Below are 24,339 nucleotides of genomic sequence, written 5' to 3' on the forward strand. Positions count from 1 at the left end.
TGTGTGTGTGTGTGTGTGTGTGTGTGTGTGTGTGTGTGTGTGTGTGATCAGATTGCCAATGATGGGAGGAGATCGAAGGTTGTGTGGGAGAGTGATGGTGTGATAGTGATCGTGGTGGTGGTGGTGGTGATGTAGCAATGACGGTAATAATCCTACAAGACTAATTAGCCACAGTACTGGAGGCGGCAACGGTACAAATCGTGGCCGTGCGTGTGGTAGTAACTTGTTCAGGGGCGGGAGGAACACAGGTAATGGTGGTGGTGGTGGTGGTGGTGGTAGTGGTGGAGAGAGGCAGGGGGAGGAGGTGATGGTGGTGGTGGCAGAGGAGGGGCCAGTGGTGGTGATGGAGGAGGTGGAGTAGGAGGAGAAGGGGCCGGTGATGAGGAGGAGAAGGGAGTGGAGGAGGAGGATGGGGGCTGCGGTAATGCTAGTAGTGGAGGAGGGGATAGTGGAGGTGGTAGTGGTGGTGGTGGTCGTGGTGGAGGTGGAGGAGGAGGAAGGGGCGTGCGCTGGCTGGCCTTGGATCGCTCAGTAGTCTCGCAGGTGGGCACAAGTTCCTGTCAGTTCTCGGCTAGACCTCAGCGAGAGAAGTTCTGCGGTGCAGCCCGCTCTCGTGGTCAGCTCCCTCACCTCCCCAGCCTCTCCCTCCGCAAGCTCTCTGCTTAACCCTTCTTCGCGAGAACTTGAGTTAAGTCTCGAGAGAGTCGCGCAGGTGTTTGTTCTTGGTTCATGACGCCGTGTTGAATCACCAAGGGACCTGAGATACTCTCGGCTTCTTGCCAAAGACATTGCTCACAACGGAAGACGCAGAACCGTACGAGTTTGGCGCTTTCCGTTCACCAGAGAGACAAAGTCCTCGCCCTGTACAGATTCCACAAGTGCTTCCCTTCGCCTTGTAGGAGTGACTTGAGTCGAGGCGCGGAGAGAGACACGCAGGGGAGATGGAGAACTTCAAAGACATGTTCAGCACCATCGAGGAGCGGGTGGAGCCGCAGAGCGCCCAGCTGACGGGTGAGTGTTGACCGTGTGTATATGTGTGTGTGTGTGTGTGTGTGTGTGTGTGTGTGTGTGGTGACGTGTTGCGCCTCCCCTCAGCTTCCATTACGTTACTCAGGGATATGATCTGTTGTGTTGTGTGCCTGGTGTTGTGTTGTGTAGGGCAGGAGTCTGTGAGTCGTGGTGGTGGCTGGCAACACGTGTCATTGAGGCCACGGCGAGCTGCAGGACCTTTACGAGACGTGTTATAAGAGTTACCAATGGCGTGTTTTAGTGTACTTTCTTGTGACACGTGTGTGTGTGTGTGTGTGTGTGTGTGTGTGTGTGTGTGTGTGTGTGCACAGACAAGTCTTACGATAGGTATTTTGACATGTTGCATTTGTAGTGAATTATGACACGTTTCTGAATCACGTAAAGTATTTGGCACAGATAAGACACGTTGGGTCGGTGTTGTAATGGGAGCAGCACGTGTTGCATGAGGTACTGGTGGTGGCGGTGTGATCAGGTGTTTTCTCCCCTCCCCCCATGGTTGCTCTTTGCCTTTTATGGTAGAGAATCAGTCATAACACTCCCATTCATTCATCCCACGCTTACTGCCGCTGTGTGCCGCGAGGGTCGGGGTGGTGGGGGAGAGTGCCACGCGTTATGTAAAGTGGCGTCACCTGTCTGAAATTTGTAGTTGAATTAGTATAATGCTGCAAAATAAAGTGAATAACGAAAACAGTCAAAGAAGTTCCCCATAAAAATAAACCAATGTGACACTACAACATTAATCAAACGATGAAATTATGTACAAAAAATTAGTAATGAAGTGTCAAGACCAAGGAAGATTTGATGTGCCTTATTCTTTGTCTATCTATGGATCTCTTGATGTGGATAAAACCGGATCATCACCTCAGTCTTGAGCAATATTTCCTCCTTAATGTTCGCAATGTTTACTCGTAATTCAGATTAAGTAGATCAGGGCGCTTGTCGTATGTGTGTGTGTGTGTGTGTGTGTGTGTGTGTGTGTGTGTGTGTGTGTGTGTGTGTGTGTGTGTGTGTGTGTGATGTAGAATTCCATAGTATTCACATGTATTCCCTATATATGTATGTATTGTACTCCATAAATACACGTCGTTCATGTTATAGTCTGCAAATCCTCTCTTGTGCTTCTAAATGGCTCTCTGCCTCTCTCAGTGCTTGCAGAGTCTGGGATTTGAACCACAAAAGCCCGGGAACGTAACTGTAATGGTAGTAGTAGTAGTAGTAGTAGTAGTAGTAGTAGTAGTAGTAGTAGTAGTAGTAGTAGTAGTAGCAGTAGTAGTATAGTGTGTCTACTCTAAAGTGGCTCGTGGGTCTGGGTTTGAATGGTGTCCCAGGAAATGCGTGGTTGTCAGATCTTGAGGAAAACCGTGAGCTGTCCTTGTAATAAGTGCGTTGATCAACAGAAAAGTATTATTCACATCAAATCAATGACGTTATCAATAAGCTACAATGTGTTTGAAATCCAGGAGCCATTTTAGAGAAGATAGACAATAGTTTGTTAATGGTGGTGAGGAACGGTAAAAAGTGACGGTGTGGCGTACTGGTGTGGGGTCAGTCTGTCAAGTGGTGGCGGCCATTGTCAGGGTGATGACTGCTGCCAGACTGACCACTGCTTGCTGGCTTGGATGAAATTATAATTTTGATATGAATACAGAATGAATACACCAGTACCTATTGTGACACACCACCGCTATCACTTGCCTCTGTACATCAATCCTTGGTCTTGAGCGGCGAATCAAAAAGCGAGTGGTGGAACGGTAAACTGAGCGAGGCGGAGGCTGGAATGCGCTTCAGAGAGGGTCCCGTGAGGCGGCAAGGCGTGAGGTCACTGGAGGCGGCAGGGCGGCCACTGGAGACTCAAGATCTTTGTTAAAATGCTTCAGCGTCTGATTTCTGCTACTGCTCAAAGGATTTAGTTGAAATTCGTGTTTTTAAGTGTATTTTCAAGCTTTTAGTGATGAATTTAACAAGGATTCTGCATCATTAGGGAATAATAGCCACAAGAAACTGACTAAACTATGTTGTCTTTAACCCTTTCAGAACCATGACGCGTTTCCATATTCATTCTGCTTATTATTTGCTGATTTCATACAGCTTCAGAAACTTATAGGGATTAAAATAGTGAAGACTGTGGTCATCAATCTTCTGACTTTCACAGACTCTTCGTAATGTCAATAATATCATCTAATCAAAACTCAACTCAAAACTCGCATTTCTGTATTCATTCTGGTTACTATTTGGTGATTTTATATAGCTTCAGAAACTCATGTGGGGGATTAAAATAGTGAAAACTGTGGCCATTAATCTTCTGACTTCCATAGACCCTTCCTAATGTCAATAAAATGGTCTAATCGTACACAAATCTCAAGGTAAAAATGTGTCCAAGTATTGAACCGGTTGATTATTGTCATCATGGAAGTACAAAGAGTCTCGAAACGTGGTATGTGGTCCTGACACGGGGACACACAAGATAGAAATGATTTAGATCTGAAGCTACGTCTGTCCTGGACACTTTCGCTGCGCATCGCGGTGAGAGGCGGGGACTGTTTCGCGTCCCGGCCAGACACGCTGCTGGAACTAGGTCGGTGGGGTCTTTAGGCTGGCGAAGTGCCGCCACCGTTTTTTCAGCTCATATTATTTTTTTCAAGCCGATAAACTTGCCTATGTTTTGCACCGAGACAAAACATTAGCCCTTTTATTCTTTGCTTTTTCGCTTTTCCTTACTGACACACTTTTTCTTTTTTTTTTTGCCATTCATTGGAGAAAACTGATTAGAATTCGCTTTTTCTCAGTCATTTTGATAGATGATTGAGTCTGGCCTATTTCTCTCTCTCTCTCTCTCTCTCTCTCTCTCTCTCTCTCTCTCTCTCTCTCTCTCTGTGTGTGTGTGTGTGTGTGTGTGTGTGTGTGTGTGTGTGTGTGTGTGTGTGTGTGAGTAAGAGAGAGACGCGCTAAGAGGCCAGGGCTTGGGGCGTATGTCTGGCTGGGCTCTCGCGTCTGTGTCTGGAGAAACGTAAGCATCACTGCGGGTATGGCGTTGCTGACAGGCGGGAGGGAGAAGGGAAGGTGAGAAGGAGGAGGAGGAGACGCACGGTAAGGGAGTAAGCAACCAGAGGGATGAATCGGTGAATGAATGTAGAATTTATGGAACCATCACATATTATCTAATCCCTTCAGTACTGGGACACATTTTTTTTTCCTAGGGATTTGTGTACGATTAGGCCATTTTATTGACATTAGAAAGGGTCTATGGAGGTCAGAAGATTGATGGCCACAGTCTTTACTATTCTAATCCCCACATGAGTTTCTGAAGCTGTATAAAATCACCAAGTTGTAAGCAAAATGAATATGAAAACGTGTCATGGTACTGAATAATCTGGTAGTTTTCTCGTGCGTTGATACTCCTGCCTATGCCTTCTGTCTATCTGTCTGTCTGTCTGTCTGTCTGTCTGTCTGTCTGTTTATCTATCTGTCTCCTTCCGCCTGAGGGATCGGGTCTAGGGGAGTAAGGAAGGGTTAGGAGTACCTACTGACAAGATAGGGAGAAGAGATGGAGATAGGATGAGGAAGAGGCAGGTAGGAAGGTGAATATAGCCGAGACGGGAAGGTGGTGGGAAGAAGGGCAGGGGAGGGGCACGGGAGGAGCAGGGAAGGTGGGGCAGGGAAGGGCAGGCTAAAGGTTCCCTACGAGATGGGGAGACTGTCAGGGGGAGGTGAAGGTCTAACACAGCCCAAGGAGAACTGGAGGACTGACGCGGCTGATGGTGATGTTGCAGTGGTGTTGTGGTGGTGTTTCTGCGGCTGTGGCGAGAGATGGAGGGTCATGTTTAAATCTGCAATTCATGGTGGTGGCAGTGATGGTGGTGATGGTGGTGGTGGTGGTCGGAGGACAAGAAGAGGATCAGATCACACACATGCTATTGATCTCTAAGGGAACTGGCACCGGAGTAGGCCTTTTTAATTTTTTTTTCTTGCCCTTGGCCAGTTTCCCCTCTTACATAAAAAATATATACGTACACATATATCTTTCATCTCCTCCTCCTCCTCCTCCTCCTCCTCCTTCTCCTTCCTTTAAAATATCCACGCCACACTCCCTTCTTCATGCAGGACACACACCTCCCTTCCCTTATGGACACGCTCCTTATACAGCGCCTCCCTCCTCACCACACTCCCATTAAAAGTATCCATCCCTATCCACTTCTCCACTTCCTCGCTTTCCCTTCACCCCGAGTAAGTACATCACTCAACCAAAAAGGAAGAGGACAAAAAAAAAAAAAAAAAAAAAAAAAAAATATGGATACGTGTTTCTTCCGGTGACCTAAACACAGACATCTCCAAAACTGTGTCCTGATTAAAGACTCTAGAAAAAAAAAATGCTACGTTTCTCGATTTTCTTGTTTTTTTTTATCAAGAAGTTGGTGAAGTGTTTGTTTTTAAAGGGACACAGAGTAGGAGAAGCAAAGACTGGCTGGGTGACGCACTGGCCCTTTCGAGGTTGTTGTGTTTTGGTAAGCTACACTGTCTATTGAGAGTTACAAGTTAAAATAAGACGTGTTTAAGTAATTTTTCTGTTTTCCTACCGGTAGTTATATTTTAAGCTAGAAGAACAGTCAATATAAGCCCAAAACAAGAATAAACAAAGATATACAATACAACGCTGTCTATTGAGAGTTATAAGGAAAAATAAGACGTGTTTAAATAATTTCCTTGTTTCTTTCCGAGTTTTTCTTACCGGTAGTTATACTTTAAGATAGAAAAACATCCAATATACGCTAAAAACAGGAATAAACAGAAATATACAAAACAACAATATCTGCAGAGAGTTACAAGAAAAATGCCACGTGTTTAATCAATTTCATCTGTTTTTCCCGAGTTTTCCTTACCGTTGATTACATTTTTCCTCCAAAACAACCTCCAATATACGCTAAAAACAAGAATAAACAAAGACACACAAAACAACAGTAGCACCTGTACCTTTTAACCAAGAGACAAACAAAATCCTTCACGTTACACTCACACAACGAAGGAAAGCGGTGTCTCCTTTGCGTAAGAGGGAGACCAGGCGAGCTACGCGTATACAGACGAGCCGGGGCCTGCAGCCAACCAAGCTCATCTGCGTAGACGTACCCATGCAACTCTGCCACCTCTGCCACGCCCATATTTGTACACCAGATTGAGTACATCCACCTCATCTGGTTAGATCGCCAGCGGCCAATGCACCACCTCAACATTCCCCGCTGCACGGTACTCTCTTCAGGTAATTGACAAGCTTAGTGTAGTAAATCAGTAAATCGAGCTAATAATTTATAGTACTAAAGAGAATACTACACTGGGTCTTCATCAGGGAACGGAAGACATTTGAGAGGTGCCAGTAATATTATAGCAAGAGATCTAATGAGGTATGTTTTCTCTCAGTCACACCACCACCACTACTACTTCCATCATCACCACTGTCACCACCACCATATTAAACCAAGAGATCTAATGAGGTATGTTTTCTCTTAGTCACACCACCACCAGTACTACCATCATCACCACCATTATCATGACCACCATCACCACCATGCCTATAACACAGCATACTCACACATGCACCATACCTAACCTAACATGCACGCTCAAATACACGCCTCACACGCCCACCACACCTAACTAACTCGCACACGCAAATACACGCAAAAACAGATAGATAGATAAATAAATAGATAGATAGATAAATAGTTTGTTGACAAGTACACACATATCAAACGCTGTAGGTAAGATAATAAAGAAAACGATACAAGATACAGGATTCAGATACAGGACAACTACACTGTGCATCCGACACCTGCAATCATTCACACGACACGACACACCCTCCCAGTGCTGAGGCTGAGGATGGCGTGAATGAACGAACCCGTATGTTGAAGTTACCTCACACCTCCTCCTCCTCCTCCTCCTCCTCCTCCTCCTCCTCCTCCTCCTCCTCCTCCTCCTCTACTCCTCCTCGCCAGGAAGCAACAGTCATGCTGACCTCGGCCCTATATTTCCTCAGGAGGTGTAAATATTTGCTGGGGTGCCACGTCTCTCTTAGCGTCAGCCTTCCCTATTCCTCCTCCTCCTCCTCCTCCTCCTCCTCCTCCTCCTCATCATCATCATCATCATCCTACTACTACTACTACTACACCTCCCTCCTCTCAGTCAGACTTTTTTTATGTCAATTTTCCTGTCAGTAGGCGTGTGGTTAATTTTTTCTTTTTTTCCTTTTTTTTCGGTAATATTCGTGTTAGCGGGAGGGAGATGGATTGTCGTGCGTCAGACTGGCTCATTGAGAGGAAAAGTAGGGTGAGCAGCGAAAGTCCGGCCCAGACAGACACTGTGCCAAGTCAGTATAGTGTCTACAGCGCTGCCACGTAACTTGTCCAAGGGGGCGGCGTTGCCAAGTTACTGCCCTATTCCCACGGTCATGTAGCGTCACTGCCCTCCCTCCCTATACCTCTCTCTCTCTCTCGTTCTCGTTCTCTCTCTCACTCATTAATAAACCCGCGTTGCCTCATCCGTGTTAGATAATTATTCCCTTCATTAACGGGCCACAGTCGTCCTCGCAGCTCCGTTTATGAGCATAATTAGAGCAGTGGCGACCCGCAGTGACACAACCACCTGGCATTAATTGGTCTGCGCTGCTAGTGTGTGTGTGTGTGTGTGTGTGTGTGTGTGTGTGTGTGTGTGTGTGTGTGTGTGTGTGTGTGTGTGTGTGTGTGTGTGTGTGTGTGTCCCAGACTCTCTTAACAAACCTAAACTGAACACTAACTTTCTCTGGGGACCTTTAGAGGCTGAGGTTCTCCAGATCTGTGGCAATGTGGACAGTTTGTGGCGGGTGGTTAGCTAGCGGTCTGCGGCGGCGGGAGTAGCGGCGGGTACTGGAGGCTGAGGGAGGTGGGAGGTCCGTCTGGCCACCGTGGGACGTGCTGTCATCTCACATCTCCCCTTTGCCCTTATCCTTCATCTTTCACCCCTCTTCTTCCCCTTTCTCTCTCCTCCATCTCCCATCTCGAACATCTGTTATAACTCGTGACTGGTTAAACGAGTAGTGGTAAGCTTATTTATTTACTATTTCATTGTCTTACATAATATATATTTTTCTTTGATTCTTGCTCTTCCTCCTGCCATTCTCCTCCTCCTCCTCCTTTTCCTCCTCCTTCTCCCATATGAAAAAATGGGTGTGTTTTCCCCTTGTTTCCCCTCTCATTGCACTGCTGATTTCTGTTGTCTTCTGCTTTGTTTGTCTTGAAAATTTGATATGCTCCTTAATTTTCCTCTTGTCTTCCCTCTGTTCACTCACTGCATTACTTCCCGAATAAGAATTGCAGTCACTCTTGCAGATTTTATCATTTGTTTACGTGTTTATTAGCGTTTACTTTCACATATCCTACTTTTCCATTAGGTAATCAATGTACTTCCTTGCTCGTAGTTTTCCCGTTCCTCCGTTGCAGTAGGCGTAACACGAGAGATTAATTCATACACGTGGTTGTGAAGGCTTTCTATTTCGTGTCTTTTTTTTTTCTCCCTGACTTGCCTGCCTTGTCCTCTTCCTTGTTCTCCTTGTGCTAGATTTTCTCACCTTTTCTTATTCTGTTATTGCTCCTCTTTTTCATCTTTATCTTTCTATTCATTCCTCTCGTCCTCGTTCTTTTATTTTTCCTCCTCCTTGTCTTCCTGCTTCCTTCTCGGTCGCTTTCTCGTTCTCTTTTCTTATTCTTTTATCTTATTTATTCTTTCTCGTCTTTTTTTTTTCTTATTCATCCTTCTCGTCTTTCTCGCATCCTTCTTGGCCTTCCTATTTGGTCTTGTTCTCCTTCTCATCTTCCTATTCACTCCTCTCCTCTTCACATTCCTCCTCTTCTTTCTCCTCCTCCTCTTCCTCCTCTTCTTCCCTCCATCACAGTCGCCTCGTTCTACTGACATGATTATATAGACTTGAATTCTTGATCTACTGCAGGAGTGAAGGAAAGAAACACTTGATATGGTGTTTCTTTTTGTTTCGTCTTTTATTCGAACTCAGTGGCAAGGAAAGTCTTTATGAATTACTGATCTTATATTCCGGTGATTGTTTTTTCTCTTTTGATCTTAACCTCTTCAGTACTGGGAGAATATGGGGGATAAACAAGGTAAGGATGGGAATGAATACGACCTTACTGGTGAAGAAAGGAATGAAGGAATGAAGGAAGGAAGGAGATACCGAAATTATTGAGGGAAAATGTGAAAAAAGGAGGAAAAAGTGGTTTATTAATATCCTCAGTACTGGGGCACGTTTTTTACCTTGAGATTTGTGTAAGATTAGAACATTTTATTGACATTAGCAAGGGTCTATGTAGGTCAGAAGATTAATGGCCACAGTTTTCACTATTTTAATCCCCTACATAAATTTCTGAAGCTGTATAAAATCACCAAATAGTAACCAGAATGAATGTGGAAACGCGCCACGGTATTGAAGATTTGTGTGCGATTAAAACATTTTATTGACATTAAAAAGGGTCTATGTAGCTCAGAAGATTAATGCCTACAGTCTTTACTACTCTAATCCCCTACATAAGTATCTGAAGCTGCATAAAATCACCAAATAGTAAGCAGAATGAATATGGAAACGCGTCATGGCACTGAAGGGGGTTAATGATTTTTTTTCGTCTTATGTTCACCTTCTCTTTGCAACACGGGAAGCTTGTCAAGAGTTTTAATGAACAATGCATTTATACGTCAAAATCCCTTACGAGAGAGAAAAAAAAAAGATGGCTAAGAGGAGTTTCATATATGGATTTTGCCAATTATGTTACGTTTCCTCCCTCCTCCCAGTACCTTTCGTCCCTCACACTGGCCGATCAGCACATAAGGTTATCAGATCAGTGCAGTCACATAAAAGCAGGTCAATCTCTCGTCCCTGGCCACGCTTTCAGAACACCTTGTGATTTTTGTCTAGTTTCTTCTCCTTTTCATTCATCTCACTGATTTTTGTCCTGGTTATTTGAGTGTTTCTCCCTGTCGTTTGTTTATTATTATTTACTGTTGTCTTTCTTGTCCTCGTTGTCTTCTTCTTCTTCTTCTTCTTCTTCTTCGTGTTCTTTTTCTTCTTCTTCTTCTTCTTTTCGTCGTCGTCGTCTTTTTCTTCTTCTTCTTCGTGTTTTTGTTCTTGTTCTTGTTCTTATTCTTCTTCTCCATCCTTCTCCTTGTCCTCATCCTCCTTCTCCTCCTCCTCATCATCATTCTTCATCTACTCCTCCTCCTCCTCCATTCTTCTCCTTGCCTTCCTCCTCCTCCTTTTCCTCCTCCTCCTTCTTCTTCTTCTCCTTCTCCTCCTGTCACTATAACCAGACCAGTCGAATCTCTCCCCAATATCAATGTAAAATACAATCACTACATGTATTAAATCGCTGCTGGTGATTTTAACGCTTCCACAAGTACCTATCTTAACCCCTTACTCGGGCCTCTCCATTCCCTGCTCCCAGTCAGTCCCTCCAGCCCGGTCAGCAATGGTCAGTGGCTCGTGTCTCCTGTGACGCAATTCTGCTATTGTTTACACCTGACTAGCCAAGGCGACAAATCCACACCTGGTCGGGCGAGGAAGTCAGTCAGGCTACAGTGGCGAGGTGACGTTCAGTTAGTGTGGACAGGCAGAGAGGTGAGGACAGATGGGAACAGGTGGGCAAAGCGATTACATTACGGAAATAGACAGGCAGGCAGGGAGGATAAAAGGAGTATACAGAGACACAAAGGAACATAAATGAGGATCAGAGAGAGAGAGAGAGAGAGAGAGAGAGAGAGAGAGAGAGAGAGAGAGAGAGAGAGAGAGAGAGAGAGAGAGAGAGAGAGAGAGAGAGAGAGAGAGAGAGAGAGAGAGAGAGAATAATGCCACGGTTCAGAGTAGGGTGAGTGGAAGACAGAAGAACGTGCGATGAATGTAAATTAATGGCTGTGGTGGTCAGGGGGAAGAGGGGCGGAGGCTACCACGGGGAAGAGGAGGAGGAGGAGGAGGAGGAGGTGAGGACACGCGACCATCAGCATCACCACTACCACCACATCACCACAACACCACCACCTTGCCTTCTTACGCTGCACTGGTGAACAAATAAACAAACAGATGCATGAGAAAAAGTGTGCCAGAGAGAGAGAGAGAGAGAGAGAGAGAGAGAGAGAGAGAGAGAGAGAGAGAGAGAGAGACTTGCCAATCAGTGTATCAGTTAATTTGAAACGCTAAGGTCATACTGAAGGTGATAATTTCATAACCCCTCCCCCCTCTCTCTCTCTCTCTCTCTCTCTCTCTTTTATAATGATGACGTGGAAGAAATGGTGGAAGGGAATGGTGAACACGTCAACCATCCCTCTCCTGCCATCTCGTAACCATTAGTGTTTCATAACGTGTTACAATGTTACGTGTGGCCGGCCGTAACGCATCGGTGAGGGAAGGTGACGCGGACTTTGCGGAGTGAGTAGTGGTGGTGTCGGTGAGAGAGAGAGAGAGAGAGAGAGAGAGAGAGAGAGAGAGAGAGAGAGAGAGAGAGAGAGAGAGGGCAGGGGATGAAGGGAGAGGGTGTGCGTGTGGGGGTGTGTTGAGAGGAGGAGTGGCCATTTAGCAGAAGAAGGCAACCACGTGGGTTCTTCAGACATCTTATGACGTAACTCGAGGTGATGCATACGTAACATACCTAGTCACACACACACACACACACACACACACACACACACACACACACACACACACACACACACACACACACACACACACACACACACACACACACGTATCAGAAAAGGAAGTCAGATTTGTATGTAGGGAAGAGGAAGTATGGTGGTGGTGGTGGTGGTGGTGGTGGCGTGGGTGGAGATCGTGACCTGCGTGGGAGGGGCGTGGCAAAGGTGTTTCCGTGCCCACACAAGGTCAGGGAGAGGAGAACCTTTCGTTGTGACCTTATTTCACGTGGGGTTTTCACCGTTCCTTTCTCTCTCTCTCTCTCTCTCTCTCTCTCTCTCTCTCTCTCTCTCTCTCTCTCTCTCTCTCTCTCTCTCTCTCTCTCTCTCTCTCTTGCATCATGTGAGTGAAAGTCAGGACCCAATAAATTGTCACTTTTGAACGCAAGCATGTGAGGCGAGCGTAAATGAACACAAAGGAAGAAACAATCGTAGATATTCCGGTGTTAAATAGGCAGTGTGTAATGAGCTGTGCTGTTTAACCCTTTCAATACAGGGACACATTTTCACCTTGAGACATGTGCACGATTAGAGCATTTTATTGACATTAGGAAGGGTCTATGGAGGTCAGAAGATTAATGGCCACAATCTTCACTATTTTAATCACCCACATGAGTTTCTGAAGCTGTGTAAACTCACCAAATAGTAAGCAGAATGAATATGGAAACACGTCCTGGTACTGAAGGGGTTGATATGAAACAAGCCATTTTTTTTTCATAACTTTCCACGTATTCTCCAACTTCCTTATATAAACAAAATGACGAAGACAAGACAAAAGGCAAAGGAAAGGAAAAACATTTATTGAAGAGGGTTTAATGTAGTGATAAAGAAAGAGATGAAGAAGGAAAGAGAATGAGGGATATTGTCTTCGCTGGTCATGCTTCTCTCTTGCTATCATTAGTGGTGGCAGTGGCGGTGGTGGTCATGAGAGACAAACACGCTGACCTCTCAACCATTCTCTCTCGTGACGCAGATAAATCGCTAAGTATAAGAATTAAGAACCAACCAACACTCAATAAAGCCTCTCTATAGATACAGGAAGCTACAAAAATAGATACCAATTAGGAACAACAGGATAGGAAAAAAAAACTTGATGTGCTATTTACGAATTAAAACGAATTAAAACGATGACATGAAAAAATAAAAGAAAAGAGGTCACATATTTTTCCCACACTGTATATAGAAACCAAATAATAACAACAAAATAAGAAAAAAGAGATAAATAAATAAAAACTTAATATACCACATACAAATTAAACTCCAAAATGCTAAAATAATAATAAAAAAGAGTAACAAAAGAGCTAGAGTCAGAAATTTTCCTACTCTGTATATAGTACCAACACTAAGAGAGAGAGAGAGAGAGAGAGAGAGAGAGAGAGAGAGAGAGTATTAGTAAAAGTGAATCTGACCATACGCAACACAACGTAACGAACGGAACTGAAAAAAAAGAAGGAATGAAGGAAGTATTAATTTCTTAGGAATTGGGACGCGAGGGTGTTGGCGAGGCGGAAAGGCGGACTGGGAAAAATATCTGAGCTACTCCTGAAAAAACCCCAGGAGGAAGTCAGAGAGAGAGAGAGAGAGAGAGAGAGAGAGAGAGAGAGAGAGAGGTGAGATTACATGTCTGCGGGTGTTCCCTCTCTCTTGACCTTGTAGCGTGAAAGGAAGAGTGACGTCACATTAGCTAGCCGCTGAGAGAGAGAGAGAGAGAGAGAGAGAGAGAGAGAGAGAGAGAGAGAGAGAGAGAGAGAGAGAGAGAGAGAGAGAGAGAGAGAGAGAGAGAGAGAGAGAGATGCAGACCACAACCAACAAAAATACGGATAATTATCGTCTCTCTCTCTCTCTCTCTCTCTCTCGTATCAAAAAAACTTCCGCGTGGATCAGGCTAGCAAGGGCAGTGGTGGTGATGGTGGTGATGGTGATACTGGTGGTGGTGGTGGTGGTGGTGGTGGTGGTGGTGGTGGTGGTGGTGGTGGTGTAAACAAGAACACATGGCAAGACTGAGTGAGATTGTGTATGCTAAGCGCCCTTTCTTGTGTGTGTGTGTGTGTGTGTGTGTGTGTGTGTGTGTGTGTGTGTGTGTGTGTGTGTGTGTGTGTGTGTGTGTGTGTGTGTGTGTGTGTGTGTGTGTGTGTGTGTGTGTGTGTGTGTGTGCTTGGTTTTGTTCCCCTTCTGTTATATAACGAGAAACCGGAGGGGGAGAAGGGTAACCACACACACACACACACACACACACACACACACACACACACACACACACACACACACACCACGGAACAGTGAATATATAACCCCAAAAACTACCATTATTGTTTATGTTCATACGTGCGTGCGTGCGTGCGTGAGTGCGTGCGTGCATGCGTGCGTGCGTGTGTGTGTGTGTGTGTGTGTGTGTGTGTGTGTGTGTGTGTGTGTGTGTATATTTTTGTTGCCTATTCTTACTTACTTATTTAACATCTTTGTTTGCTTTCTCTGTTTCCTTACCTGCTTCACCTTTATTTGTTCCTCTCCTTCTCTTTCTCCTTCTCCTTCGTCTTTGTTTGTGGATACTTACCTTCTTTTCCTTTATCTCTTTCTCTATCTCTCCCTTCATGTTTTTCTTTGTCCTTCCTTCCTCTTCACTGTTTCTTCTTTCTCTCTATTTCATCTTTTTTTCAGTTTTTTTTCTTTTTTTCTATTTACGTCAATGTTTTTTTAGTTTCGACCTTATTTTTATTTTTTTATATTTATTATCTTTTTTATTCTGTATTTCGGTCACGTCCTTCCCATTTTTGTTAGTATTTTTTTCATTTCCTTCGTTTTTTTTATATATTTTTTACTTCCTGTTGTATAATTTCCTTTTTTCTTTCCCGTCTCTCTCTCTCTCTCTCTCTCTCTCTCTCTCTCTCTCTCTCTCTCTCTCTCTTGATTCTCTTCTCTCTCATCCTGTTTATCTTCCTATCTATTCTTCCTGACTCACTCCTCTCTGTCTTTTTCTTTCTGTTTTCTCTCTATATACTTTCTTTTCTTTATCAACCTTATCATTTACTACATATTTATTCTCTTTTAATGTCACTTTCCTTGCTTTTAATTTAGTTTTCCTGTTCTTCTATTTATTTTCGTTTCTCTCCTCCTCTTTCTCTCATTACTCGTTATCACTGTTTCTTCTTCCTTGTCTTCATTTTCCTTTTTTTTTTTTTTTTTCACAATTTTTCTTAATTTTACCTGGTTTTACTTCGTCATTCCACATTATCATTGTTATCATTCCACTCTCATACTTTTTCCCACATTTCTCTCTCTCATTTTCCTTTCTCTACTTCACTTTCCTTAATTCTCCTTAGTTTTCATGTGTTTTTGTTCATTATCTATTTCTTTTTTTATCTTGGAATTGTGTGTTATTATCTCCCTTTCTCTCTCTCTCTCTCTCTCTCTCTCTCTCTCTCTCTCTCTCTATCTATCTATCTATCTATCTATCTCTTCCTTTCTTTAATACTTTTCCTTTTGTTCTCTTTCATTCCTCATCTTTCTCTCTCCGTTTCAACATCTCCTTCTCATTCCCCATTCCTCTCATTTGTGCCTCCCTTTCTTCCCTCTTCTCTTCTATCAGCCCCTTCCCCATACCTGTCGTCTCCTTTCTCCCTCCCTTCTACCCCTTTCTCCCTCTCCCTTTACCCATCTACCCGTCATTATCCTTCCCCATCCCGCTGGCTCCTCCCTTCGTCCTGGGTTCTTGTTCTCAGATGGGTCAAGTGAAAGGAAAGGACAAGTTGGAGGTAGCGAGGAGGATATGTGAAAGTAAAGTGGCCTGGCGGGCGTGGGTAGGGAAGCGCATTCTTGGTGTGTGGGCGTGTGTGTGTGTGTGTGTGTGTGTGTGTGTGTGTGTGTGTGTGTGTGTGTGTGTGTGTGTGTGTGTGTGTGTGTGTGTGTGTGTAGGAATGAGGGCTAATCGGTGTTTTGTATGTATACTGTCGTGTGTTTGTGTGTGTGTGTGTGTGTGTGTGTGTGTGTGTGTGTGTGTGTGTGTGTGTGTGTGTGTGTGTGTGTGTCTGTGTGTGTGTGTTTATTTGTGTGAGGATTGTTTTTGTTGTGTTGTTGTTGTTGTTGTTGTTGTTGTTGTTGTATTCCCTTTTCTTTGCTTCTCGTCCTCGTCCGTGGCATCATCTTTCTCCTCCTCCTCCTCCTCCTCCTCCTCCTCCTCCTCTTCCTTCCTCCTGACCTACCCTACAAAGCTTTACCGACTAAACAATGACCTCATCATCTCTACTCCTCATTGACCTTTCCTCTTCCTCCTCCTCTTCCTCCTCTTCCTCCTTTCTCTCCTCTCCTCTTCTCTTCCTCTTCCTCCTTTACCTCGTGTCATTTTCTTTCCTAAAATTTACTTGTCTATATTTTTTTTCTTTCTCTTTTTTTCCTACTTTTATATCTATTCTCTCTGTCTGTCTGTATGTTTGTCTGTCTGTCTGTCTGTCTGTTTGTCTGTCTGTTCTCTTCTCTCTCTCTTCTCAGTGTCTACTTTCTCATTCATCTCTCCTCCTCACCTCTCCTTTCTCCTCCCTCTTCTTCCCTCTTTCACTCTCTCTCATCCATCACCCCCGCTCCTATTGTCTCCTCTCTCTTACTCCTCCCTCTTCTGGTTTCTTACTTTTCCTACCTCCTCCTCCTCCTCCTCCTCCTCCTCCTCCTCCTCCTCCTCCTCCTTCTCACTTCCTCGTTACGTAAACAGTTATTTTTGGTTTTCTTCTTGCTTCTTGTTTTTGTTTCTGTCTCTTCTTCTGTTAATCTGACTCTCTCTCTCTCTCTCTCTCTGCTCGCTGGTAATTTAATCTGTTAGTTGTGCCCTGGAGCGACGCGTACTTCCACACAAAAAGCTCTTTATTTTTTTCCCGACGTTCTAATCCTCTCTGTGATGATATTTCTGGGGTTTTTACGTTGGTTTCCTGGATCGCAATTCTATTTTCTATTCTTATCTAATTTTTCTCTCCCCGATGACTGTCTTGAAATGTTTACCCACCAGAGGCTCAGGAGAATGTTTTACCTTATAGAACTTGTAATGTTAATGTTCTTGTCCCTTCTTTATTGTTTCTTGTCTTTTGTTTTGTCTTCCTCTCTTCTTTCTTTATATAAGGAAGCTGGAAAATATGTGGAAAGTTATGAAAGAAAATTATCTGTTTCATATTAACCCCCTTCAGTACCTTGACCCGTTTCCATATTCATTCTGCTTACTATTTAGTGGTTTTATACAGCTTCAGAAACTCATGTGGGAGGATTGAAATAGTGAAGACTGTGGCTATTAATCTTCTGACCTCCATAGACCCTTCCTATCAAAAAATGGTCTAATATACACAAATCTCAAGGTAGTAATGTGTCCCAGTATTGAAGGCGTTAAGCTGCCCCGAGAATGAGGTTGAAATGTATATAGTTGTGTGTTGTGAGGTTGGAGTGTTTCGTGTGGTGAGTGTTGGAAAGACTGGGCAGAGTTTTGGTGACTGGAATTGTATGCAGTTTAGTGAGTTTAGTGATGAGGAAGTGGTGTTGATATGAGACCGTCAGTTGTGATCAGGTGTGGTGTATCAAGTAACCAGATATTCAGGCCACGGGGATGTGTTATTGTTTATTGGCAGAACATGAGACCTTTAATTGTTTCCTGCGTATCTATCACATTATTATTATTGTTATTATTACTATTATTTATTGTTTCTGAAATGTTCTAATGTAAATATGATGCATGTTATTCCAAGCCATACACGTCACAGTCTCCTTCGTATAAGAACAGACCAGGATATAAATTTTTTTCCCTGTTGCAATGTCACACACACACACACACACACACACACACACACACACACACACACACACACACAGAATAAAGATGAACCGCCAGACTGAATGATATATTTTCTTTCTATGTTGCAACCTTCTGATATTACCATTCCTTAACATTTACCTGTCTCAAACTAATCACGTGACACTGATAAACCAAAAACATTTACCCACCTATAACATTTACCTGTCTTAAACAATCAAGTGAAAAGCGGCAACTGTCCTCTCATTTATCAGGGAATTCCCACTCCTGACTCCCCACCCACCTGTGACTCCCCCTATTTCCACCACCTCTGTCTCCCCCTCTCCTTTACCCGCCTCCTGCCAGCCCGCCACCGCATACCCTTCTCCCGCAGACACACCAAGGCCTTCCTACTACGCACGAAGAATCAACGTGCTTGTGTCTTGCTAGAGTAGGAAGTGAAGGGAAAGAAAATGCGAGAGAATAGACGTTAGGTAGATGGGGCACAGGTAGGGTAGGTGATGGGGCCAGCGATAAGGGACGCAGTGGGGTGGAATGGGTGAATGGAACGGACCGGGACAGGTAAAGGTGGAGGCGATAGGGTGGATGTAAGGGAAAGAGGCGTAGGTAGGTGAGCAATAGTGTGGATGAGACATTAAGAGGAGAAAGAGTAAGAAAGGGAAGGGTAAGTAGGTTTAAGAGGAGAAAAAGTGACTTGAAGAAGAGTTAATGGGGTAATTGATATCTTCAGTACCAGGACATGTTTCCATAGTCATTCAGTTTACTATCTGGCGATTTTGTACAGCTTCAGAAACACATGTAGGGATTAGAACAGTAAAGAAACAGACCGTTAATCTTTTGACCTCCATAAACTCTTCCTAATGGAAATAAAACCGTCTAATCACGCCCAAAACTCAAGGTGAAAATGCGTTTTAGTACTGAAGAGATTTAAAGACAAGAGTGACTAAGAGGAGAATTAGAGGCAGATTAAGAAGAGAAAGAGTGACTAATAGAAGAGTAAGAAGAGAGAAAGAGTGACAAAGAGAAGAATTAGAGAGGAGGATTAAGAAGAAAACGAGTAATTGATGGTAATTTTAGAAAGCATTAAAGAAGAAGAAGGTTTCATATCAGGATTAAAAAAAGAGAAAGAAAAACAAAGAGAAGAATTAGAGAAGAGGATTAAGAGGAGAAAGACTAACAAGGAGAAGGGGAGGATGCTGGAGCGAGTGGGAAATTTTAGAAGGTATTAAAAAAGGGGAAACTCTCATATCGGAATAAAAAAAAGAAAAAATAACAAAGAGGAGAATTAGAGAAGAGAAAGACTAACTAGGAGAAGGGAAGGTGCTGGAGCTGGCAATTTTAGAAGGTATTAAAGGAGGGGAAGGTCTCATATCGTGGTGGGTTTATGGGGGAGGGGAAGGGCCCAGACTTGTGGCCTTGGTGTGGGAAGGGTTAATGCAATGTTTGGCCAGCGGGTTGGTGAGAAGATAGTCGAGGTGAGTTGCATAATGGTGGTGGGATTGTCTTGTAGGTCTTGGTCAGTTTGGCGAGGTAGTGGTTGTGTGTCTTCTCTTGCCTTCCTCTTGTCTTCCTCTTGTCTTCTTGTCTTCTTCCTCTCTTCCTCCTTTTTGTCTTCTTCCTCTTTTTTCTTTCTCTTGTCTTCCTCTAGTCTACTTGTCTTCTTCCTCTCTTCCTCCTTTTTGTCTTCCTCTTTTTTCTTTCTCTTGTCTTCCTGTAGTCTTCTTCCTCTTGTCTTCTTCCTCTTTGTCTTCCTCTTGTCTTCCTCTTGTCTTCTTCCTCTCCGTCTTCCTCTTGTCTTCCTCTTGTCTTCTTCCTCTCCGTCTTCCTCTTGTCTTCTCTTCTTTGTCTTCCTCCTCTTTGTCTTAACGTGTCTTTCTTTTTTTCTTGTTCTTGTTCTTATTCTTGTAGTTGTTGTTGTTGTTGTTGTTGTTGTTGTTCTTTTTCCCTGTTTGCTTGTTGCTTTTGTTACTTCGTTTTTTTTCTCTTCTTTTTATTGATATTGGTCTGAGAAAAATAACAAGGTAATATTTTTTTGTTTTGTTTTTGTTTTCCTTTTTGTGTTTTTCGTTTCTCCTGCGTTGCTTGTTTTTCTTCTTCTTGTTTGCCTTCCTCCTCTTCCTCATTCTCCTCTTCCTCGTTTTCTTATCATTTGCATTCTTATTATTTATTTTTCTTATTGTCATTCCTCCTCTTCCTCCTCCTCCTCCTCCTCCTCCTCCTCCTCCCTCCTCCTCCTCCTCCCTGCTCCTCTTATCCTTTTGCAATTTTCAGCACCACATCCCTCTCATCCCTTCCTCTCTCCTCTCTCCCTCCCTCCCTCCCTCCCTCTCTCTCTCTCCATCTCTCCCTCCCTCCTTTCTCCCTCCTTCCATCCTTCCCTTCCTCCCTCCTTCTCTCCCTCCTTTCCTCCTTCCTCCTCTCCTCCCTCCCTCCATCTCTCCTTCTTACCTTGAAATTTTGCATATTTACAGTTTCCCCCTTCTCTATTTTCTTTATTTCTTCATCACCTTCGTCGACTTTTGAGCGAAACGTACTTCCTTACACACACACACACACACACACACACACACACACACACACACACACACACGCACACACGCACACACGCACACGCACGTCACTAGGAGCTGCAGCGTTGGAGGTTGTTGTCCTTGGCTAAACATAAAGTGTGGTTTTTGTATGTCTTCTTCGCTCTCCGTTTTACTGCCTGCCTCAACCTCTTCCTGGTGGTGCTGGTAAAGAGAGAGAGAGAGAGAGAGAGAGAGAGAGAGAGAGAGAGAGAGAGAGAGAGAGAGAGAGAGAGAGAGAGAGAGAGGGGATGGTGACAGAGACTTGGTCCATACTCAGAAACGCTTTGCTCTCTGACCGCTACTATTTTTCAAGGCCAAGGAGATGGTTAGCGGGGTTTTCAAGAGTGTTTCTGCAGTTAATAATGTAGAAATCTTGTCACTCTGCCTCTAGAACCATAAAAAAAACACCTAAAAAAAAACTCGTGTAAATTTGAATAAAGCCTTTTGAAATAGTGGGGGTGAAGCGCATAAGTGTTTGAGAATACGAATCGGAGAGAGAGAGGGAGAGAGGAAGGGAGAGAGAGAGAGAGAGAGAGAGAGAGGAGAGAGGGGGGAGGGGAGAGAATACAAGGAATTTAATGACTAAGGAAAAAGTAACACGCTAACGATTTGCTTCAGTGGTCAGGCAGGATGTTCTTTTTTCTTTCCTTCATTCTCTCTGAGCCTCATACATTTGCCTCGCTCCGCTCCTCTCCTCTTCTTGCTTATCACTCCTTCTTCGCGTCTTTGTTTTCTTAGCCAGTTAACCTTTCTGGGAACCAATAGTCGCTAGGTGTTTGCTTTTTCTTATCACTTCTATTTTTAGAGAGAGAGAGAGAGAGAGAGAGAGAGAGAGAGAGAGAGAGAGAGAGAGAGAGAGAAATAGTGACAGTACCGGGCAGTGACGAAGGAGATACGAGAGTGACTGAAAATATCAAAGTGACTCCCTCCCTCACTAAGCCGTCAGAGAGAGAGAGAGAGAGAGAGAGAGAGAGAGAGAGAGAGAGAGAGAGAGAGAGAGACTTATTAGGCATTGCATGGTATTAGCACCTTCCTGCCGTACTTCCCTCCTCTGCGCCACACTTTGAGGGTCATAGCGCTGACGAAAACAGGTTGGGTCTTCCCTGTGGCGAGGCAGTGCCCAGGGTCACCACACGGAAAGGCGGTGTTCGTTCGTGCGTCCTTACTTACCCCCTCAACCCCCCTCCCCACCATCCGCACACCCTCCCTCAGCCTTCACCATCCCTTCTCCGTTGTTTGACTCCTACACATTAACACTTGCTCATTTATTCTTCCTTTGTTTCATTCTTTTCCTCTTTTGTCTTGCTCTCAAATCGAGTTTCCTGTTTCTTTGTCTTTTTCCAACTTTTTTCGTTTGATTTCCTTGATTCTCACGCTTCTCACGCTTCTATTTTTGTGTTTACGTGTCAGTGTGTCGTCAGCAGTCAGAAGGTGGTGAGACAGTACAGAACAATTTGCCAGAATGTCAGGCTGAATTCGTCCCTCTCTGCGTGTGACCCTTGGCTGGCAAATACTACGAAAGTGTACTTAAAATGCTCCATAACGTACATTTCTCGTTGTTTTGCGTTGCACAGAATAGCGCTGGTTTCCGTGTGAAATGATGAGACAATTTCCTCGCGTCTGTGCAATTTGTCGCGTGTGGAGGCGTCGTGGCGTGTTGCAAGGTAATGGTTGGGAACGCTGTGGACGCGTCACTGGCGGCGTCCAGTGGTGTGTGAGGCGCGCTGAGTTATGTGCATTGTTGGAACCTTTCTGTCTGTAACCAGGAATTGTTCCCTTCTACGCAGGAGTTGCATTTCCGCGAGATCATGTCCCTGGCCAAGCGGCAACGTGTGTGGCACCACAGGCTGCGCGGCGCAGCGCTGTGTGTGCCCTGCGCTGGGAGGGAGGCCTCTCCTAGACAGCCTTGCTTTTTTATGTTGCCGTGATCATCGTTGGCATTGAACTGACAATATAGGGCTAGCGCAGGCCAGCCAGGCTTTAAGCAACAGCTGCTGTTAGCACAGCCTTGGCATAAATTCTTATTTATTAAGGTTTATTTGGGTCACTATCGTCTCACTGTTTTCTCTAATGTCCTTTCGGTGAGGCCAGCGGCAAAGACGCCGACTGTCACTGCCCACTACAGTCAACACGGGCAGGATTATGATAATGAACACACTAACTATACGACACCCTGACACCCTGACACCCTCACTCACTCACTCACTCACTCACTCCCGGCATCTTTCTCGCTCATCCCCCTCACCCACCAATCCCTGGCGGTGCATGTGTATGTATGGAGTTCATGACCAGCAAGACGCAGTGCCCGCCCGGCGCCAGCGGCTGAGCAGTGCGGACCGTTCGCGATGGCTGTGTTGTTGCCACTCGCTGCCCAGCATCAGCCCGCCGTTTACTGAGAGATTGAGGTCAATAGGTCAGGTGCAGACAGGTGAAATACAGGCGTGGGGAGGCTGGCGGCGGGGGATCTACTAGAGGGTGTCATAGGGAGGAGAGGAAGGGGGTAACTGATAAAGAATTTGGATTGTTTGAACGGAAGGAAGGAAGCACGGAGGGAGGGAAGGAGAAAAGCATACTATGAGAGAGAGTGGGGAGGAGGAGGAGGAGGAGGAGGAGGAGGAGGAAGGATTGCACGGGTGAATAACAGTGGGTCATGGGGAGACGCTGCTATATTTAGTGAATGGCTGTACGTGCACTGTGAAGGTGATCTGCTCACTGGTAGAAAACTCAGCCCGGTGTGTGTGTGTGTGGCAGAGAGAGAGAGAGAGAGAGAGAGAGAGAGAGAGAGAGAGAGAGAGAGAGAGAGAGAAAGAGAATGAGCATATGAAGCAATAACCAGTACAGTCCACCTTGAGAGAGAATAAAAATAAACGGGTGACCGCCGCAGAACACCTCCTCCTCCTCCTCCTCCTCCTCCTCCTCCTCCTCCTGCTGCTGCTGCTCCTCTTCCTCCTCTTGCTCCTTCTCTACTACCTCCCAACCTCACATCAACAAAACCCCCAAGAGCACCATCGCAAAACAAAGCCCCGAGAAGACATGTTTTGCTCACACTCTGCATTATCACACTTGAATGCGCAGAAGATGAGACGAGGAATATGTTGAAATAAATAAATAAATAAATAAATAGATAAATAAACAATGATACTACCCTTAAAATGTGAATAAGAGACTAAGAATGAGATGAGGTAGGAAAAATGATAAAGATAAAAAATGACAATGATAAATAGTAAATGAATAAAGGAATGAGCTAAGTGAAGGCTGGTGGCTGGTGGATTGGAAAGGAGGGGAAAGAAGGGGAGAGGAGGGGAAAGGAGGGAAGAGGAGAGGGGAAAGGAGGGAAGGAGTGATAAAGCAATCGTTCTGACACAGTTATGGACAGAGGGAGAGCTAGCGAGGATCAAGTTGCTAGAATAGAAGACAATTTTGACTCGATCGATGTTCTCGGAAACCTGTTTTGCTTCTGACATTCACCCCTTCCACCGCCGCCGCCGCCACCACCACCACCACCACCACCACCACCGTTGATGCTACTGCCACTGCTACCACTGCTACTGCTACTGTTGTTATTGTAGCTGCTGCTGGTGTTCTTCGGGGTACTACTATTACTACTACTACTACTACTACTACTACTACTTCTACTAACACCACCACCACTATTACTACCACTACCAATACCAATACCACCACCACCACCACCACCTAAGGACCCGTGCCGCCCCAGTCCTCCACGCTCCTCGTCTCTCCCTTCTCCCTTCAGGATACACGTCCCTCCTAGAGCCTCAGGTACCTCTAATCGCGTCCGAAAGTCTCATTACGTAACTCCAAAGCTGGGCGGCTCATCCTTATCTATTTATTCCTAATTGGGGCCAAGTCGTAGTGGTGGTGGTGGTGGTGGTGGTGGTGGTGGGCTGCAGATAACAAGAAACACAAAGGAAGAACAAACAACAGCATATTTTGTGGCTTTTAGTTTGCGTTAAGGTGTTTTTTTTCTAAAGTTAGAGATGAGAGAGAGAGAGAGAGAGAGAGAGAGAGAGAGAGAGAGAGAGAGAGAGAGAGAGTAAGGGGGAGTATTTACATAACAGGTTAGAGTTGTTTATGCTTACGTCTAATTATAGCAACACAAAATACTCGCTGCTTCATCACTGCTTTCTTTTCTGTCTGCGCGTTCCCAGCCACCCCCAAACTCTCTCTCTCTCTCTCTCTCTCTCTCTCTCTCTCGTGATAACCTGCTCTTTCATGACAAACACT

At 44.7% G+C, this 24,339-nt stretch overlaps 1 protein-coding gene across 1 annotated transcript in view; it reads left to right on the plus strand.

The window, feature by feature from the left end:
• The first annotated feature begins 550 nt into the window (after positions 1 to 550).
• LOC123509946 (beta,beta-carotene 15,15'-dioxygenase-like) overlaps positions 551 to 24,339 on the plus strand; it is a 47,377-nt gene continuing 23,588 nt past the window's right edge. Inside the window, exon 1 of the mRNA XM_045264608.1 lies at positions 551 to 1,011. Coding sequence (XP_045120543.1) covers positions 942 to 1,011 — 70 coding nt within the window. The 5' untranslated portion in view covers positions 551 to 941. The remainder of the gene's footprint in view (positions 1,012 to 24,339) is intronic.

This window comes from Portunus trituberculatus, chromosome 27, assembly GCF_017591435.1.
Source record: "Portunus trituberculatus isolate SZX2019 chromosome 27, ASM1759143v1, whole genome shotgun sequence".
NCBI classification, from domain to species: Eukaryota; Metazoa; Arthropoda; class Malacostraca; order Decapoda; family Portunidae; genus Portunus; species Portunus trituberculatus.